Genomic DNA, 19685 nt, shown 5'->3' with positions numbered 1-19685 from the left:
CGCAAGCTTTGGTGTGTGATCTTTTAAGGGACGACGCGGGTTCTGGCCCTGCCGTGCAGGCCTGGGCTTGCAGCAGCTCCGGGCCCGCCCGTCCCTGGCCTGCGCAGCTTTCGGCAGGATGGCGTTCCAGGATGGAAGGACGCGGCCGGTGCGCCGTGGCTGTCCACACCTGTCACTCACAGAGCAGGAGGAAGCAGGAGGAAGACGGGCCGGTGGTGTCTGCATAGCTTGCTTTCCGTCTGGGTTTTGCAGAACCACAGGTTGTCAGATGAGGCAAAATGGTGGGTAGGGTGGTTCTCGCATCAGCAGGAAGAGCACTGAGGAGGGCCGGCTTGGGGAGCCTGTGACATCCTAGCAACTCCGCTCCGCTTCTGCATTAAGAGCTCTGCAGGAGAAGCCACGTCATGGCCACCCTTTTGGAAGACCACAGAGAGCTCGGTTTTAGGTATGGGGTGTTCACTTGGGGGCCAGATGAGCAGGCCCATGTTAGGTAGGAGTCTGAGTCCTGGGCTGGTTGCACATGGGTCATTTTGCTTAAGGAAGAGCGCACAAGCTTTTCCGAGCCAAGCACCCGGTTTACCTTCCCATCAGGTAGACCTTAGGGTCCCAAGGAAAGGAGAACTGATGTCTGTGACTCCATAAAGACCTGTCCGGAATACTGATTCCCCTGGGCCCGGCAGGTTTGTGCTCACGGGGTCTAGTCACTGAGGGGACCCACAGCCCGAAGTGGACCCCTGTAGGGGAGGGACGGCCACGGGTGGTTCTCGCAAGCGGTGCAGAAGTGTGGACCGTTTCCCCAGCAGTCGCACCGTGGGCAAGTAGGAGCTCCTTTCCAGAGTGAGATTCCCCCCCCCCCCCCCCGAGAGCTGAACATGGTTCAGAGTAAGTGGGGACCTTCAGGGGGTGTAGTGAAGGGGAAAGTAAACATGAACGTCTTCCCACTGCTTGTGCACGACTGACAGAAACACCGATGTTGGACCTGCCGCTGGTCAGAAACTTGGAACACAGGTGTTGTAAATTTATGCAACGGGGTTGTAGATGAGACGGCTTTTTTTCCTAAGCAATGGCAAAAAAAAAAAGCTTGAAATGCCAACCTGAGAATGTACAATCCTTACAGAATTCTATAATTTTGTCATATCTTGTCTCTGTTCAAGGAAGCTCGAATTTAATTAGAAGGGTTTGTTGTTTTGTCATTTTTTAAAATTTTTATTAAGTTCAGTTAGCTAACACATAGTACATCCTTAATTTTTGATGTAATAATTAGGAGGGGTTTTTTTTAATTATTTAGGGTCTAGAAATAAGTTTCTCTGGTTTTAAGTAGGGGACGTCCGTCCATATGGATGATGAGAAAACAGGAGACCGGTTCAGCATTTGTGACCTAAGAGTGCTCACCGCTGTTACAGAATGAGAATTCCAAGGATCCCCTTCCGTGTCCTGGGCAGTGTGGGCACTGACCACTGATCCCACCCATGGGGCGGGCCCCCTGCCACAATGGAGAGGCCCCTTCCCCACCTCACCTCTCCACCCCGACTCTTAAAGAACCAGCTGTTTCCTCCTGCGGTGAGAATTGGTAGATGGAATTTTGTGCCCAGTCTCCCCCACACAGAGCTGGGTTCTACCTGTAATACTGACAGCACACCTGACGGAGGCAGGGTTTGCGGTTGGAGAAATCCCGCAGACGTTCCTGAGGAAGCCATGGGCGTGCGCCTCGCACCTCCCTAGGAAACGGGATTTCCACACATTTTTGGTGTGTTTTCTAAATTAGGTATTTCCGTTCGTGTCTCTCTCCCATCTGTCCTTTCTTCTGTCCCTCCTGTGGGTCCCGCTGGCTCTCCCACCTCGTGTGTGGTCTCTCCATGTACAGAGCAGAGCGCCAAGCCCTGGGTCATTGCGGCAAAGCCCCCGCTCCATCTGGAGCCTGTGGAAACCAGGGGACACCGAGCAGTTGGGTGAGGGGTCCCCGGACCTGTCCCGTCTCCCCGACAGCTGGGTTTGGGCAAGTGAGTGCTCTGGTGGTGATATGGCAGGGTTCTCCATGCTGTGGGACCGTCCCCAAAGCTGCTGGTGTCATTTCCTGAGTATGCATTAACGTCGTTGAACTTGACGCAAACAAGCCCCTTCTCTGCTCGGAAGTCTGTGGTGATATCGTAGCCTCCAAATCCAACGTGCCCTGCTTGTCCCTAGCAGGGACCGAGCTCTCTTCTCAGCCTGGCCTGTTCCTGGCACTGAGGATCTCCTGACTCTGAGGCCTCCTTCCCTGTCTTTCTTTGGATCCCTATGAGCTTCAAGTCTGTGGTGCGCCCTCACACCAAATGACTAATGGTCTTGCTCCGCTCCTGGCTGGTCCACCAATGTGAGTCTCCTCTCCCTCGGGAGAATGTGCGCCCCAGGAGGGCAGGTCCACATACCCCCCACGCACACAGGTGCTGAATAGACACTTCGTTTACCTGCCAGCAGACTATTATCTGGTGTTCTTAATTCTACGGCCGCTAACGTGTATCTGAAAGCGGAGTGGGGCCCAAGTGCATGTGTGTGCTCCTGCCGCCGCAGGCTCCTGGGAAGAGCACGTGGCCCAGTGAGTGTCCCAGGGCAGCTAGAGATGAGCCCCCTCTGAGGAGTCCCCTCTTGGAAGAAGGATCCTAACATTCTTTGAATAGTTATCTTAGGATGGGCTGCGTCCGCACTGGAGACCTCCTCCGGACCTCCCGTGGGGGTGCACAAGACTGGCTGGTGCCTGCTCAGGAGTTTAGGCTTCAGTGCTCCCCTTCACGGGCAGCGAGGCCACAGCACAGTGGTTCACTTTGCCTGCACCATTGTTAAAATTGGGACCAACATTTACAATGGACAGATTTCACATGAAAATCTTTATTTGGGGGGTGCCTGGGTGGCTCAGTGGGTTAAAGCCTCTGCCTTCGGCTCAGGTCATGATCCCAGAGCCCTGGGATGGAGCCCCACATCAGGCTTTCTGCCCAGCAGGGAGCTTGCTTTGTCCTCTCTCTCTGCCTGCCTCTCTGCCTACTTGTGATCTCTATCTGACAAATAAATATTTTTTTTTTAAAGAAAATCTTCATTTGGGGCTTTTCTTGAAAAAATGGGAAGATCTGGCAAGGCCAGACCTGCCTGGCGGCTACTGCTTAAAAGTAACAGGCTCACAGCTGCTTCTAGAGATAGGCCATGGGCTCCTCCAGAAGCTACTTTCCTCGTTCACATTCCCTCCCAGACTCGCCATTGGGCACATACATGTGTCTCCCTCTGGGGGGTTAGTCTGGAAAGCGCCCGGGAAAAAGCACAGATGTGGGTCTGTTAGACACAAGGTCCATAATCTGAGAGTAAACATTTACGTACTGCCATGATGTGAAAACTCCTATGTTGATGTGATGGTATTTGGAGCTGGGGCCTTGGGGAGGGGCTGAAGTCCTTTGGGAGCAGCCCTCACACCCAGATGGACGCTTTATCAAACTGCTGCAGAGAAATCCCCTGGTCCCCACCTTGCGGTGAGGACAAGGCAGTGGGCAGCGGCCATGAGCCACACGAGCCACAGGGCAGCCTCGCTGGTGCTTCCCGGCCTCCCGGGCTGCGAGCAGTGGCAGCCCCTCAGCCTGTAATGGTTTTGTTACTGCCACCTGAACAGACCAGTTCCTTCCCTTTCAGTTTTGGCAGTCTGGGGCTGCCTCTTTTTTTCTTTTTTGCTTGTTTTGTTTTGTGAGTGAGCTGCCTTTCTAAGTTAATATTTCTGGGTAGGAAGTGGCATTTTCTCAGTTTATTCCGAACACGCGTGTGCTGTGAACTCAGCACGCACATTCTCAACCATCCTTGATCATGACACAGTCAGCTCCTGGAGGAAAGGAGAAGGATTTTTAACAGGTTTACATATAGGATGCGTTTCCCTGAGCTGGACTCCAGAGGATGCCTAAAGTTCTTCAGGAGGCTGAAGCATCCCGGGATCAAAGAAGTGCGCCAAGAATTCTCTGGAAGTATTTCCTGCCACTGTTTCTGCCACGAACCAGCTGCTGAGAGCTTTGGAAGGAGACGATCTCCTGGTTTCATCCTGTCTTCCCTGCTGAAGTTCTGAATCTTTTCATTGATAGGGGGTGTGACACCTGGGCCAGGCACCCTCACTGAAGAGTTCTGCCTGGGGGAGAAGGAAGGTGCTGGGAAGGACGGGAGTTGGGGAAGGAGGGAGCTGGGAGGGAGCAGGGAAGGAGCTCGGGGCGAAGAGAGAACCGCAGTCACCGCGGGCCACTGCACCCCTGTCTCTGCTGGCCGCTGACGCAGACCCCCGTCCTTGGAACACTGGGTTGTCAGCAGCACATGCTACAAGACCGTCCCCTGCCCCGACAGCAGGTGAGCGCCAGCACCCTTGCGCTGCGACGTGGGGCCGGCCCGTGACTTTCCTGGTGTCGGAGGCTGGTCCTCGGGGCTGGGGTCGGGATGCAGCACACGAGGGCACGGAGGGTCAGGTGACACGGGAAGCAAGGGCAGAAGAAAATCGGACTTCCTCAGCACCAGCAGGAGTCCTCGGAGCAGAGTGACCATCCCTCAGGGGCTCAGGGGCTGACACCTTGCTGAGGACACGGAGCAAGCCCAGCCCAGCCCTGAAACCTGAAGCACCTGAACGTTTAAAAAAGCCTTTGGGGGGGCGCCTGGGTGGCTCAGTGTGTTAAGCCTCTGCCTTCGGCTCAGGTCATGATCCCAGGGGCCTGGGATCGAGTCCCGCATAGGGCTCTCTGCTCAGCGGGGAGCCTGCTTCTCCTCATCTCTCTCTCTGTCTGTCTCTCTGCCTATTTGTGATCTCTCTCTCTGTCAAATAAATAAATAAAATCTTTAAAAAAAAAAAAAAAAGCCTTTGGGAACTTCCTTTACCTCTAAACACCCGAGACACACGCGGGCAACCGGCCCCAGGCCTACGGCCACACCGGCCGCGGGGAGTCCCGACGCGGCTCACCAGCCGGTAACAGTCCCAGCAGCAGCAGTCGCCGCTCGGCCGGAACCGGCTTCCGATCCCCGCGGCAGCCCCTCCCGGCCCGCTCCCGCCCCCGCCGCGCTAGCTCCCGGCCTCCCTCCGTCGCACCTGGGGCCGAGCCTCTTCCGGCCCCGCTTTGCCCTCGCCGCCGCAGGCCCCCAGTGCATGCCGGGGGTCGTAGTCCTTCGCGGAGGCCGGCGGCAGCGGCCATGAGGTCATCGGTGCGCGCCGCGGCGCGGGGCAGGAAGGGGCGCACGCGCCTGCTGCGCGCCGCCGGGGCCGGCCTCCGGTCGCGGCGCTTGCTCGACATGCCCGAGGAGGCGGGCTTCCCGCCCGCCAAGAGGTTCCGGCCGGGCTGCGGGCCCCCCGGGGGGCGCGTGCTGATGCTGCTGACCGCGGGCGGTAGCGGCGGGCGCCGGAGGCCGCAGCCAGCCCTGGCGCAGCCCGCGGCCGGCGTCTACCCCGAGGCGGTGGAGCGGCAGCGCCGGAGCCTGCCCATCTTCGCGGCGCGGGGGCAGCTGCTGGCCCAGCTCCGGGCCCTGGACAGCGCCGTCCTCATCGGTGAGTGGCCCGAGGGGCTCGGGGGAGGTGCCCCGCCGCTCCCCCGAGGCGCCCCCCCCCCCCGCCGGCGGGCCGCCCCCCACTTGCCCCGCAGTGGGGCGAGCGGGAGACTCCGGGTCTCTGAGGGCGGCCGGCGGGGGAGGACGGAGCGCGCGGGGGCGAGCCTGCGGCGAGGGAGTGAGCCGGCCTGACGCGAGGTCGCAGCCTCTGGGGCGGCCTGGGTATTCGGGGCAGGGCAGGGGTCTCCAGCGTCCAAGTCGGGACGAGCGTCCAGAGGACCGAGCAGATGAGCCCGCAGGAGGAGGGAGACCGGGAGGGCGAGGATCAGCGGGCTGGAGTCGTAGGAAGAAGGGGGACAGATGCAGCCGCTAGACCCCTGCAGGACTTGGGGAGGGGGTGTTCCGAGTGTGCCGAGTGTGCCTCCCGCCGCGCGCTCCTCCGGCGGGGCGGGGCGACGCGGATCGTCACTGGGTTGCGGACCGAGTAGGCGGGCAGGTGAGGAAGGCAGTGAGAGCGGGCTTCGGCTGGAGGGAGGGAAGAGAACGGAGGGGAAGAGCTCGGTGGAGGCCGAGGCGAAGGAAGCGAGGACGGAGAGCCGGCAGAGAGAGAGCGGAGACGGGGGCGGGGGGTGCCTGGAAACAGAGACCAGATGTGGAGCGGGTCAGGAATAGGGGGAAGGACGTCCTGGAGGCCCAGGGCTGGCGACAGAAGGGGAGCATGGGTGTGACTGGGGAGGAGGCTGGAGGGGAGGTAGAGGGAGCGCCCACGTGAGGACCCGAGTTCTGTGGAGTAGGTGGGGAGCTCTGCTGGGAACAGCAGTCAGGGGGCCTCAGGTAGCCCCTTGGGGAAGAGGGGGACCCTGCCAGGCTGCAGAAGGGAGAGCAGGATCCGGGGTGGTGCTGGCATCCAGGGACATTGGCCCCAACACAGACTCCTGTCTTCATCTGCACGGATGGGCTGTTTTGCTTAGCCATGCCCAGGGGTCTGGTGGAGGAGGAGAAAAGCTGGACAGGGAGACATTGATCTGCATTTGGGGTTTTGCCTGGTAGTTTCAGCAGGAATGCAGCAGAGTAATCACAGTCCTAGTCTTGATTCTGGGCTGGGTTAGGAGGATGAGCAGAGTGGGAAGTGCAAGCACCATGGCATGTAGGGCTGTAAGGTCAGAGATTCTTAGTGGTCGCCGGAGGGGATCGATACCCAGGTTTACTGAGTTCTTTGTTCCATTTGGGGACAGTTAGAGGAACCCCCTGAGGGTGGTGTATGCTGGATGCTCAAGTTCAGAGAAGAGACAGGTAGACCCTCCCTGCCTTCCAGGACCTGCAGTGTTGGCACACAGTATGAGGTGCTCGTGCTGGAGGAGAGGCACACAAGGTACCAGAGATAGATTAGGAGGAGGCCACCAGGGCAGCCCCAGGGAGAGTGTGAGCTCTGACTCATCCTGTAAAGTGTGCGGGCAGACCTGGTGCCAGACCTGGTGATGGCAGGCAGGTGTGGGCCGGGGTGGGGCCAGAAGGAAAGGGCAGAATCTGGAATGGAATGGTGGGGTGTGGGGGCCGTGGAGTGGGCATGGCTCTGGGTGTGCCCAGCTACATCTCATTTATTCTTCTGAGAAGTAACCGTTTTCTGTTACAGTTGTGTTCCCTCCTTAGGTTTTTTGTGCAGGTTACTTGTTACTGAACATTTACATTGTTTCCAGCTGTTTGCTCCCCAAACCAAGTTGAATAGCATGAGTCTGAAGCTACATTTGTCTCTGCCTCTTTATTTCCTCAAAACCAGTTCCCGCAAGTGGATGTGTGCCTGGAGGCTGTAAATATTTTAAAGGTGTTTCTGATACAATGTGGCCTTCCCAGACTAATTCCGAGAACACTGCTCCAGCTGTACACACCAGTGCCTATTTTCCTGGGGCTTTATCAACCTCTAGTTCGTGAACTTTGTGTTAATTTGCATGTAAGTGAGATTTATCTTCTGTCTCAGGGGAAACTGGCTCCGGGAAGACGACACAACTCCCACAGTACCTCTACGAAGGGGGGATCGGCCGCCAGGGCGTCATTGCTGTGACCCAGCCGCGCAGAGTAGCTGCCATCTCTCTGGCCACTAGAGTCTCCGACGAGAAGAGAACTGAGCTCGGGAAGCTGGTACCTCACCTCCTTCTCTGCTGACAGCCCGCCCGCATGGCACTTCTCTGAGCCAGGTTCCGGGATGCCGGGAGGCTCTCTCTTCCCCGGCTTGCTCAAGCCTGAGTCTGTCACTCGTTCCTCCGACGTCACCTGTCTGTGCATATGCTTTGTGTTCAGAGTCTGTCGGCAAGTCGGATGAATTAGTTGCTTTCCGCAAGTGTTCTTGAGGCTTCAGTAACCTCTGTGAAACCTCTGTGTGTCTGAGAGATCGTAAGCATTTCTTTAGCTTACAGTGCGTGCGGAGATCGAGCCCTAGACCTGTGGGTACGGCAGCTTCGCGCATGTTTGCGCACTTCGCTTTAAAACATCTTACCTTTTCTTGTCTTTCTGGAGCTTTAAGTTTCTCAGCAGCTGGGGTGAGAGTCTAGTTTCAGATTTTTTTTTTTTTTTTTAAGATTTTATTTATTTGACAGAGACAGCAAAAGAGGGAACACAGCAGGGGGAGTGGGAGAGGGAGAAGTAGGCTCCCTGCTGGGCAGGGAGTGGGACGTGGGGGCTCCATCCCGGAACATGGGGTCATGACTTGAGTGGAAGGTGAAGGGCTAACAGCTGAGCCTCCAGCACCCCGAGTTTTAGTGGTGCTCATTATTGCAGTTAAAGGGACCCGTCCACTGCCTGTCCGTGCCCGAGGGCGCGGGGCCATTCCCCAGGAGGGCACACATGTCTGGGGGTGCCGGGCACCTAGCAGCTGCTCAGCCCAGGCCCACTGAGCCCGCGGTTCCTCGCGCAGGTGGGCTACACCGTGCGCTTCGACGACGTCAGCTCGGAAGACACCAGGATCAAGTTCCTGACAGACGGCATGCTTCTTCGGGAAGCAATCTCCGACTCTCTGTTGCGCCAGTACAGCTGTGTGGTCTTGGACGAGGCCCATGAGCGGACGGTCCATACCGATGTGCTCTTTGGGGTGGTGAAGGCTGCCCAGAAGAGGAGGAAGGAGCTGGGGAAGCCACCTCTCAAAGTAGGTGTGGCTCGCGTCCAGGAGAGGGAGAGGCCTGTTACCGGGCGGCTGCTGGCCCTGCTTCGGACAGGAGTCGGTCACCAGCGGTGCGCAGGGTGGGAAGCAGCAGGCGTGGGATGGGTGGGCGTGGCCTAGCCCTCTCACTCTTCCATCCTGTGCGCAGGTGGTCGTCATGTCCGCCACCATGGACGTGGACCTGTTCTCGCAGTACTTCGATGGGGCGCCCGTGCTCTACCTGGAAGGTCGGCAGCATCCCATCCAGGTGCTCTACACCAAACAGCCGCAGCAGGATTACCTGCATGCTGCGCTTGTCTCCGTCTTCCAGATCCACCAGGTATAGCGTGCTGCGCGTACCCGTGCAGATGGGGCTCAGCTCGCCGTCGGGGGCGTGCTCCCAGTGAGAGGAAACGCTGCCACCTTGGGCGCCCTGGGAGCTGGGCCATTGCCAAGTGTCACCGTGTCCTGCTGCTGCTTTCTTGCGGCGACTCGCATCCACTCTACAGAGGAAACCACTGGGCTCTGATGGGCCTCGCACCCTGGCTGAGCTGGGAGATGGCTTGGTCAGAGTGGACTGCGGGTGGGGTGCCCGCAGTGCTGCCCCCAAGGAAGGCATGTGGGCCGCTATGGCCTCACTGTGGGAGAAGCTGCTGTCCACCCAGTAAGGGTGATCCTTTAGAACTCCACTTTTTCAGAAAAACTGAATTACAGAGGCATTTCAAAATCTTCTTCTTTTGTTAAACATTTACTTAAGTTTGAATGATTAAATCCCCTCGTTTTGGTTCCCCTCATAAAATTTGACTGTTCGTACCTTCCCGTTAACTTTGTGAAAGAATCCAGAGGCAAATCTTTTAAAAACGATTTTTATTTTAATCTGAGGGGTGAGTGTGTAAAAAGTCAAAAAGGGCAGTAGTTCTAAGAGGGTCATAAGAACCAGCAGCTGGGGTCGTGGGTGGCTGGTCCCCTGAGGCCTCCAGATCTTGATGTCCGCTCAGGTGGTGATCTCATAGTCAGAAGCTCAGCCCCCTGGAGGTGGCGGGTTCCTGTCAGCCAGGAGTCTGCTTGAGAGTCTCTCTCTCTGCCTACCCTTCTCCTGCCTGCCGCTATGCACGCACCTTCTCTCCATCCCTCTCAAATCAGTCAGTCGGTCTTAAAAAAACCACCCAACAGCTGCTTTTACTTCCCCAGTCCAGATCCCATTGTTTCAGGGGACCTAATGGCTCTCTGAGCTGTTTAGTCTGGATTCGGTATTTCCAGCATTACCTGCCTACACTGCGGGTCTTGGCGCTGCTGGTTCCCCCCAGGCAGATGAGGCTATATCTTTAGCCTCCCTGGCCTCCTACTCCCCCCGCCTCTTAGCATAGACATGTCTCATGGTTTTCAGGCCAGTGGGGGGCATTACAGCATCACGACCCGTTGCCAGCAGGGCCTGTCCTGATGCCTCCTTCCTTATGCAACATAGTTGTATGAGTTTTCTGCATTCCCGTGGCTCATTTCCTCCCAGGTGTTCCAGCATCTATGGTCTGTCTGCCTGTCATCAGTATCTTTCCCGCGTTGGTATGCCGTCCGCTTTCTCCCGGAGCACCTTGTGCTGCCTTTCCACAGGGCGGGCAGCTCCCAAGCCTTGGCGCCGCTGTGTGGACGGGTCCTGTGCCTCCGGGTTGAAATCCATTCTGGCCTCCTGCCTGGCCGGTTAGAGGAGGGCAGGCTGTCGGGTTCTCATGGCCGAGTCCTGGGCCTTCCTGTCTTCTCCAGGGAGCGGGGCCGGGTCTTGTTCCTAGAGACCCTTCAGACCTCGCCCAGGCTGGAGCACCCTCGGCCCAGTCCTTCCCTCCTCCGTCTCTCAACACGGGTCCAAGCTTTGTCTCTGCTGCAACGTCTTGCTCTGGGCGCACCACCTCCCTGCGTGTAGAGGGAGGGACAGGCCGGCATGGGCCACAGATACACTAGATGCGGGACTGGATTTAACTGTAGCTCACTCGGTTGACCGCTCCAGGCACCTTCGGCGAGTGCGTGCTCCCCGAGGACACACCAAGTGTGGCCCACGCACCTCTCCACAGCGAAGAAAACCCATCTGGGAAGCTCGCTGGTGACCGCTCTCTGTTGCTGCAGCCCACGCTCTGGCAGGCACCTCCTGAGGCCACGCTTTCCCTCCTGCAGGAGGCGCCTCCTTCCCAGGACATCCTGGTGTTCCTCACGGGGCAGGAGGAGATCGAAGCCATGAGCAAGACCTGCAGAGACATCGCGAAGCACCTCCCGGACGGCTGCCCCGCCATGCTGGTCCTTCCTCTGTACGCCTCCCTGCCTTATGCCCAGCAGCTCCGTGTCTTCCAGGCGGCCCCGAAGGTGAGTACGCACCCGGCCTTTGTGGGCCCTTCCCCGGGCACCTGTGGGGTGGGGTGCTCGGGTACCAGATATGCGAGCCGCTAAGCCGTGGGACTGGAAGACCCAGGCCAGATGGGCCTCCAGGGCCTGGTGAGAACAGGGGGAGCGGGTAGACCACGGTGGGGGGTGGGCACAGGCGGTAGGTGACTGGTACATGAGGGGCTCTCCCCAGTCTGACACAGACCAGCTGCCTGTGCTGGCCGCACAGCACATCACAAGTGCTGGCTGCCCTCTGCTGAGCTGGCAGCATGGGGGCGGTCCAGTTGTGTCGACACGGAGGCCCCGAGAAGTGGAGAGATGGTGCTCAGGCAGTGGCTGGTGGGACCGGGCACCTAGCCACGCCTGCCGGTTCCTCTGCATCTCATCCTCTCAAATAAGCCTTAAGGACAGGAACCTCCCTGCTCAGTGTGAAGAATTCCCATAAGTCACGTGATCCTCGTTCCTGGAGAGCATGTGGGCTGTGGGAGCTACTGGTGGGCACTGTGCTGTGAAACCTCGGAGTTGTGTGTGTCACCTTCTGGTTTCTTCCTCCCTGCAGGGCTGTCGCAAAGTGATCGTTTCAACCAACATCGCTGAGACTTCCATAACCATCACGGGAATAAAACACGTGGTTGACACGGGCATGGTTAAAGCAAAGATGTATAATCCTGGTGAGGATGACGCCCACAAACCCCTCTTTTCCCCACAGCCTCTCCCAGCAAGCGCTTCCTGCTCAGACTCGCCGTGACCAGGGTGGCACCAGCCGCGCAGGTGACACGGTCTGAAAGCAGTCAGGTCCAGGAAGGGGGCTGGCAGCGGGAGCCCGGGGCCAGGCAGGGCAGGACGGGGGCCCAGGCTTTGCCAGCTTGAGGACCGGCTGGGCCTGGCCTGAGACTCCTGAGCAGCTGGGTGAGGGGGCTGTGCGGCCAGGGACCCCCGACACAGGGCAGGAGCTTTGTTGAAATGAATGTTCGAGCTTCAGGCGTCCTAGGAAGGAGATCCCCTAGGCCGAGGTGAGTGCCCACTGTCCCTGAGAGTGTGCGCTGGGAGCTTGCTGGATACGCTGGTCCTCCCATCTGCTTTCTGCACAGCTTGGTGCTACGGAGGATCAGAGGCAGTGGGGATGTCTGAGGACAGCACACCACCAAGGGTGCGGACTCGGAGGTAGCGTGTGGAAGGACTTGTTCCCTCGGGCCTGGCACAGAGCACACCTTTATCCAGGACCCATGCGACTCCTGGGTGTGACTCCCATCACACCACCTCAAGATCCTCTGACAGCGGAGCCGGGAGGGCCGTGCAGGCCGGCCCCTGACATCTCCTTTCCGAGGCAGTGACCGCTGGCCAGCTACCCTAGCTTCTTGGAGACAGAGTTTGGGCACTGAAAAGCCTGGCAGCCTGGAACACTCTCGGTCACCAGCAGACCGGCGCAGCTCTGGCCCTGTGGTTTTGGCGGGGACCTATGGCCCCGGGCACGTGGGCTTAAAAGATGTTCCGAAGATTGATACGCTGCAGTTTCAGTGTGGAGTGCGCTGTTCTGTGCTTTCCCACATGGCCTCGGGGTTCCCGGACTCGTGTGCTGTGGGAAGGATCACTGGGGCTCTGAGGAGCACTGCTTTGTGCCCACGCTGGTGAACCCGTGTGATCCTTTGCGGGGCGAGGCCTCACGCGGGCCGTTCTCCCCGCAGACAGTGGCCTGGAGGTGCTCACTGTGCAGCGTGTGTCCAAGGCCCAGGCGTGGCAGCGTACAGGCCGGGCCGGCAGGGAGGGCAGTGGTGTCTGCTACCGGCTCTACACAGAGGACGAGTTTGAGAAGTTTGAGAAGATGACTGTGCCGGAGATCCAGAGGTGGGCACCCCCACACCCCCGCCACCCCTGCCGTCCCGCAGACCCAGCCGGGGACCCGGAGCCGGTGCGGCAGCTGTGCGTCTGCTCCTCGCAGGTGTAACCTGGCCAGCGTGCTGCTGCAGCTCCTTGCCATGAAGGTCCCCGACGTGCTCACCTTCGACTTCATGTCCAAGCCCTCTCCGGGTAGGCGGGGTTTTTGTGCAGGGCCAGGGCTGCGGGGGAACAGGACCCGCGAATGGCTTGGCTCTCCAAATTGCGTCTGGGGGCCGCTTCCTCTCTCGTTTCATTTGGTGCATAAGCTTGGCTGTCCGGGGGGCCAGAGGACCTCCAGGGGGGTTCTGTGCCCATAGCGCCTCCTGGGCCAGAGCCGTCACTTCCCGTCGGGCCTTGGGGGTCATTTTCTCTGTATTACATCACGAAAACGCTGGTTTATCCTTCAGCAGGTGACGTGTGGCCGGGGTTAGAAATTCAGGGCATGTGAAGGGGACAGTAGAAGTGTTTCTCAGCTGGGCTTTGCACAGCCTCTGTTCCACTGCCGTGCGTCTCTGTTTCTGGCAACGCGGGTCAGGATGGCGCCACGAGTGTGGGCGTGTGCGGGTTTCATGTGTGTGATGCAGCAGGGTCACAGGATGTTGCTGTGGACAGAGCTAAAGACAGGAGTGTCCCCGGCCACTGCGCCCCGAGGACCAGGGTTGGATGTGGGGGCCTTTGGCTCCCGAAGCAGAGAGTGGCTGCAGCTGCATCCCCCTCTCCTGGTTTTCCTGCAGATCACATTCAGGCCGCAGTTGCTCAGCTGGACCTATTAGGTGCTCTCGAACAGAAGGACGGCCAGCTCACCCTGACTCCGGTGGGGAGAAAGATGGCCGCTTTCCCTTTAGACCCCAAATTCGCCAAAGTAAGTCACCTCCACTCGCTGCCCCTTCTCCGACACGGCTTGTATGACGGTCACCTGCACCCCCGGTGCCCTGGCTTCCCCCTTCGCTGTTGCCTCGGAGCAGCTGTGGCCCTGCTTTGCGTCTGATGCGTGCTGGTGTCGGGTGTGGGAGTCAGAGCCACGCGAAGTCGGGAGCCCTCCCCGAGGACTGTGGGAGCCTGTGGGCGGGCTGTCGGGTTCCAGAGAGCAGGCGGTGGTGGCTGGAGAGGCACCTGGCCTCTGAGGCCGCAGTGGGGCGGCTGCACAGGCAGCGTGGACAGACTGTGCTCAGTGGGGGGAGGTCTCAGGGCTCACCGTTGCAACTCCTATTTGCAGACCCTCCTCCTGTCCCCCAAGTTCCACTGCACGGAGGAGATCCTGACCATCGTCTCCCTCCTGTCGGTGGACAGTGTTCTGTACGACCCTCCTTCCCGGCGGGACGAGGTGCAGGCTGTCCGTAGGAAGTTTGTGTCCAGCGAGGGGGACCATATCACGCTGCTCAACATCTACCGGGCCTTCAAGAACCTGGGCAGAAGTAAGGTTGGTCTCAGCCGGGGCCTTCTCTCCCGTGATGCTCTCCTGCCCAGCCAGTGGAACGTCCGGAGCCCCCGGTCGGAGTGCACAGGCCTCACCAGGGAGACCCGCAGCACTGGCCTCCGCCCTGCCCGTGTCCCGCTCATTCTCACTGGGCAGGGGCCCTGTGCGCGGGGTGGCCTGGCTTCTCTGCTACAAATGAGCTCCCTCCTGCCCCCGCCGGCCTGTCTGCACAGTAGCGTTCACGTGGAGGGTATTGCGGTTCCTCAGACCTGAATGGGAACAGCATTCTAGAACCCCGCTGTCTGAAGGCAGAGCCATCTGTGAGCCCTCCCACAAGCCAGAGCGGCAGACGGGGAAGCAGCCGTGGTCATTAATTCGTGTGGAGATGTCTGTCCGTGTGCCCAGACCCGGAAAGTGGCCTGCCTTAGACTGCCCTGGTACTGTGGTCCCTGCTGTGAACAGGTGCGCGAGATAAATGCAGCCGAAGCCCGGCAGCTCTGGTGGCAGCTCGAAGCCGGGGTGCCCGGCGCGGCTCCTGGGTCAGCGTGGCTCCAGGGGGTCTGTGCACCTCCCGGGGATCAGCGTATCTCGGGCGTCTGCGCCGCTTCGGGCCGGGGGCCAAATGGGCCCCTCTGCGGGGTGCGCTGCAGAACAGAACACACGCCGAGCACTACTCTTGCTTTCCCCCTTTTCCATAAAAGTGAAAATCCTGTCGTGCGTCACGAGGTCAGTGGAAACAAGTACTAAAATAGGTGTGTGCGGCAAGTGAGATGGCGTGATGCGGGCATCACGAATACCTTGTGGTCTCTTGTGTCCATGAAACCCGCCTGGCGTGTACGCCTCAATTCTGCGTTGTGCGGTCAGGTCTCAGGAGGAGAAAAGCCACTGCTCGGGTGTGGTGGCTGCCTGCGTCCTGCTTTGTCTGCCTCGGTTTGTTTGAGGAAATAGGATGCTGTGTGTCCGGCGAAAGCGCAGCCCGAGAGTGGCAGTCAGTCTCGCGTGGGCCACTGCATGCCGAACTCTGGCCCGGTGCACGGCAGCTTCCCGGCCGCCCCAGCTGGGGCAGGTTCCCACTCCCACCGTCCGACTTGCTCAGATGCTGCGTTCTCGCTGAGCCGGTGCACCTCTCAGCTAGTTTAAGCTGCCGTCCGGGAGCGCTCCGCAGGCCGGGCTCCCCGACCTGTACCGGACGCTCGAAGCTCGTGTCTGTGGGGTGGCTGTTCGCATCCTTGTCTTTTGTCCTGCCAACTTGTTGGTCATTGTCTCGTTGCCACATAGGAGTTTTTTAAATGCATTCTGGGATAATGAATCCAGAGTGTGAGGGAATTTTCATCTGTGTCCCCTTACAGTTTGTGCTTTCTGACAGAAAGCTGTTTTCCTCCATTTATTTTTAGCGACTGACGTCTTCTTTCTGAATTCAGTTCTCAAAGTTCTCTTACTTCTTTCCTCTGTGCAAGTGATGGGTGTGCTGACTCTTCTTCTCCCGCTCAGGACTGGTGCAGAGAGAATTTCGTCAACAGCAAGAACATGGCGCTGGTGGCTGAGGTCCGAGCACAGCTGAGGGACATCTGTTTGAAGGTACCTGTCCTGCATGTTGGGGCCCCCGTGCCCCTCATCCAAAGTCCTCGCCTCTCCACTCTTGGGTTCCAGGCTCGCCTGACGGTCGCTGAGACTGGAGCCTACATACCTATGTAGTTTGTTCCGAACCACAGCCAGTGGAAAGAGAGACCAGCAGTTAGTGGCAGGAATGGGGGGCTCCCCAGAAATGGTGACAGCTGATTTGAAGAGGGTCCCCCTCAGGAGGGGAACAGCAGATTGCAGAAACCAAAACCCCTGGAGGTGTCTTAAAGGGAGAAGTGGGGAGAGAGGTTTCTCTGGGAGGCTGTGGACAGGAAATGGTTGAACCCCACAGGGGGCGGGTCCTCTCTGGCCGCTCTGTGCACGCCCCTCCCGCTTCCCACCTTCTGCCTCCATGGTGGTTGCTGTCCCAGGCCTTTCTCTTCAGGGGAACCACAGACCGTGGTCAGGCAGCGGGGTCAGGCGGTGTCCACCAGCGGCCTGTTTGGCCGGTGTCCCCCGGGGGTGCAGCTGAGGGGCAGGATCTTCCGGAACTGGTGCTGGGGGGACGACCGCCGGAGGTGGACAGGGGAGGCTCGGGGAGGTGCTTGCTGGAGGGGCGCTCCAGAGCAGGAAGGGTAATTTGGCCGCAGTGGGAGTGCGGGAAAGGCCCTTCTCTGAGGGCCACAGCTGGCCATCCATCCCCTCCCCGGCCCAAGTGTGTCTGCTCCCTGCAGCCCCGCCAACGGCCTCCTGCAGCAGCAGCGCCTGCTGGGCCGGGCTGGCGCTGGGGCTGCGTCTGAGCCTGACCAGGGCTGGTGTCTGGTGCCCACTTCTCCCGCCGCAGATGTCCATGCCGATGGTGTCCTCCCGCGGGGACGGGGAGAGCGTCCGCCGGTGCCTGGCACACAGCCTGTTCATGAGCACGGCCGAGCTGCAGCCCGACGGCACATACGTCACCACGGACAGCCGGCAGCCGGTGGCCATCCACCCTTCGTCCGTGCTTTTCCACTGCCGGCCGGCCTGCGTCGTGTACACGGAGCTGCTGCACACCAGCCGCTGCTACATGCGCGACGTGTGTGTCGTGGACGCCGAGTGGCTGCACGAGGCCGCCCCTGACTACTTCCGGAGGAAGCTGCGTGCCGCCCGCGACTGAGCACACTGCCCCTGACTGGAGCATCCGACCCCCAGCCAGGAGCGCAGAGCCCGGTCCCAGCGGGGTTCCCCGCCTGCTGCATGGGGGTGCAGGGACGGCCCTCGCAGAGTCCAGCTCAGGTGGCTTCGGCGGGTGCCTGACTGGGACATGCAGGCTGTCCTGCCCCGTGTGCCACTCTAACGTGAGACTCCCCGAGTCCTTGTGATGGGGTGGCGTTTCCCAGGAGGGGACTCTAGGGTCGCAGAGCTCAGCTGTCCCTGGACATGTCCTAAGGTCTGTAGAAGTTTGAGGAGGGACGTACTGTTGTCTCCTCCCTCCTGAACTGCACACCCCAGGGTGCGAGCCTCCTCGTCGCCACCTCCAAGCGCGAGGATACCATCGAGCATGGCCGCTGGCTGTTCTCCCTAGCTAGGCACATGCGGCCCCGCGGGCGTGAGGACTGGCCAAGTCTGTCCCGGTGGGGCCTGGGCAGAGAGCTATCAGGGTGGCTGGAGGGGGAGGGACCGTGAGGACCCGGCCGCACCTGGGGTCCTGTCTGCTGCCCCTGGGCTTGTGCTCTCGCATCTTATTCGTCGTCTCTGTGCTTCCTTCTTCATGGGGATAGGGGGACACAGTCCGGCTTCCTGCGTGAGCCACCCCCACCCCCGGGCCGCAGTTTGCACGTCTGTGGGAGTCCCAGAGTCTCCAGTCTCTTCCCGGCCTCCTGTTCCGGGAAGGGGAGAGACACCAAAGGTTCCTCTTTGCTATTTGATCACCAAATACAAGTCAGCTTTTCCAGAGTGTTTGCTGTAAGAGAAGCTGACTTAGCATTTGTTTGGGCCTTGTGGTCAGAACCCCGGTGTACAGTGTCTTCGTCATTCCTTACCAAGTGGACCATGCGGTTCTGAGGCAGGGGGCCGCACTGCCTGACACTGCACAGGGACCGCGGGTGGTCTCCGCTCCGGGGCACGGGCTCGGCCTCCCCAACGTCCCCGCAGTCTATGCCTGCTTCTGCGCCGCATGTGCCCGGAGCACCCCAGCGGCTAGCCGGGGCTACGGGGTCCCGGATACCTATCTTTCTGCATTCTTAGACTTTCAGCTGGCTCTTCCACAGACAACCTTGTTGTTTACAGTTGCTGACTTTCTGACGAGTTTTTCAGAAAAATTTTTAAGTGTATTTTTCTCATTTCTTAATAGAGGCCTAGGATGTTCAAGCTGACTGGGGAAAAGAATACATTGTATTTTTAATAAAATGGGAATCGTGCTGGTAAGAATGGGGAGTGGGTGATAACATGCCGGCACATTCTCTGGGCTTCCTTGGGTGAGGGCAGTGCGTGTCCTGCTCAATACCTGTTCTGAGTGGGAGCGCGGGACACAGAGCTGCCAGCAGCTTTCACGTTTCTCTACAGAAAGAAGTCAGTTGCTGCAACATTCTGGCAGAATTTTCATACAGTAGTTTTTTTTTTACTGGACTTTTGAAAAAGTTCATTTTAAACCTAGCTGCTCAGGGAGTGAAGCAGGTTGGAAACCCCATTCTGACCACGAATCACCACAAGGAAATAAAGTGCTGCTTACATCGACCTGTGGCGGACATTGCGCTTTCTCTTAAGAAACTTTCTTAAAAGTTCCACATTTCGTGGTGACGTCGCTTATGGTCCGTGAGAGACCTCCAAGGCCAGCCGCCTCTTCTCCAGCCTGGGCCCACTGATTCACCTGGTGAATCACCACGTCCCGCGAGCAGCTTTGTGGAGGGAGATGCCCTCTCCGGAGGCTGGCCAGCAGGGCAGCACAGAGCCACCACGAGGGACAAGCTACCAGCATCCGGTCCCTGATAAGGGCCCGTCCTCGGGGGGCATTTCCGCAGGCGGCCAGGGTGGGCAGGACACAGCCTGATTCTCCTCCCAGAGATGTTAGTCTGTAAACATGGGACGTGCTGCTCTGACAGGAAGCAAGGGTTTTATAGTCTGATGGGAACATTAGAGCTTGTAGGAGAAAACCCCACCTTTGTTCAGGTTTCCTTGTATTCTGAAGGCCTGCTCTTGCTGGCAGGGCCAGCTGCAGGGGGACCGTGGGCCCTATGTATGGTGTCACACTCCAGCCAGACCACAGGCTCCATTAAAGATCAGTCTCGCATGCCACGTGTGTGGCTCTCTTTTCCCGGGTGCATAGAATGTATTTCCGAATTTGTCTGATCTTGTCCACCATTCTGGAGGACTGACTTCTTCAGCTGGGAACAGGGGAGTTCTCAGGCTGACTCCTTGGGGTGAGATCAAGGTGGGAAAAGGGTGCCCTCCAAACAGGCAGGGATGTACCAGCACCTGTGCCCTGAAAGGTCACCCTTCTTGTGTGTCTAATTAGCATATTAAATGTCCACCCCAAGGGATTTTCAGTGTTACAATGTGAGAAGGTCATTGAAAGGCCCACGCTGGGGTGCACTATGGCACCCACCTTGGCGCAGACTGGTTTGTTGCAGTCTTACTCATAAAGGGGTGTTTTGTCTGAGCCGGTAGAGGTGGATGTGAGGTTGTGCAGGCAGGGGATAAAAAACCCAGCCTTGGGGCGCCTGGGTGGCTCAGTGGGTTAAACCTCTGCCTTCGGCTCAGGTCATGATCTCAGGGTCCTTGGATCGAGCCCCACATCAGGCTCTCTGTTCAGCAGGGGAAGCCTGCTTCCCCCTC

At 59.0% G+C, this 19685-nt stretch overlaps 1 protein-coding gene across 2 annotated transcripts; it reads left to right on the top strand.

The window, feature by feature from the left end:
• Positions 1-5207: 5207 nt before the first annotated feature.
• On the top strand, positions 5208-18587 carry DHX33 (DEAH-box helicase 33). 2 transcript variants are annotated; one of them, XM_059148984.1, is made up of 12 exons: positions 5208-5524; positions 7499-7659; positions 8432-8659; positions 8823-8993; positions 10817-11002; positions 11580-11691; positions 12706-12865; positions 12960-13048; positions 13633-13760; positions 14115-14318; positions 15807-15893; positions 16720-18587. In XM_059148984.1, the coding sequence occupies exons 1-12, from the start codon at positions 5272-5274 to the stop codon at positions 17026-17028; spliced, it is 2088 nt and encodes a 695-aa protein (XP_059004967.1). In that variant the 5' UTR covers positions 5208-5271; the 3' UTR covers positions 17029-18587. The 2 variants fall into 2 exon arrangements, with proteins under 2 accessions (XP_059004967.1, XP_059004968.1); XM_059148985.1 differs by lacking the exon at positions 5208-5524 and having other exon boundaries at positions 7517-7715.
• The last annotated feature ends 1098 nt before the right edge of the window (positions 18588-19685 follow it).

Source organism: Mustela lutreola, chromosome 15 (assembly GCF_030435805.1).
Source record: "Mustela lutreola isolate mMusLut2 chromosome 15, mMusLut2.pri, whole genome shotgun sequence".
Classification (NCBI taxonomy): domain Eukaryota; kingdom Metazoa; phylum Chordata; class Mammalia; order Carnivora; family Mustelidae; genus Mustela; species Mustela lutreola.
This window is presented reverse-complemented; position numbering and strand designations above follow the sequence as displayed.

Excerpts from the sequence above, each read along its gene's own strand:
- DHX33 (XM_059148984.1), top strand. The coding sequence starts at position 5,272 with ATGCCCGAGGAGGCGGGCTTCCCGCCCGCCAAGAGGTTCCGGCCGGGC. Across the intron at positions 7,660-8,431 it reads GAACTGAGCTCGGGAAGCTG|GTGGGCTACACCGTGCGCTT; the intron begins GTACCTCACCTC and ends TTCCTCGCGCAG. Across the intron at positions 11,003-11,579 it reads TCTTCCAGGCGGCCCCGAAG|GGCTGTCGCAAAGTGATCGT; the intron begins GTGAGTACGCAC and ends TCCTCCCTGCAG.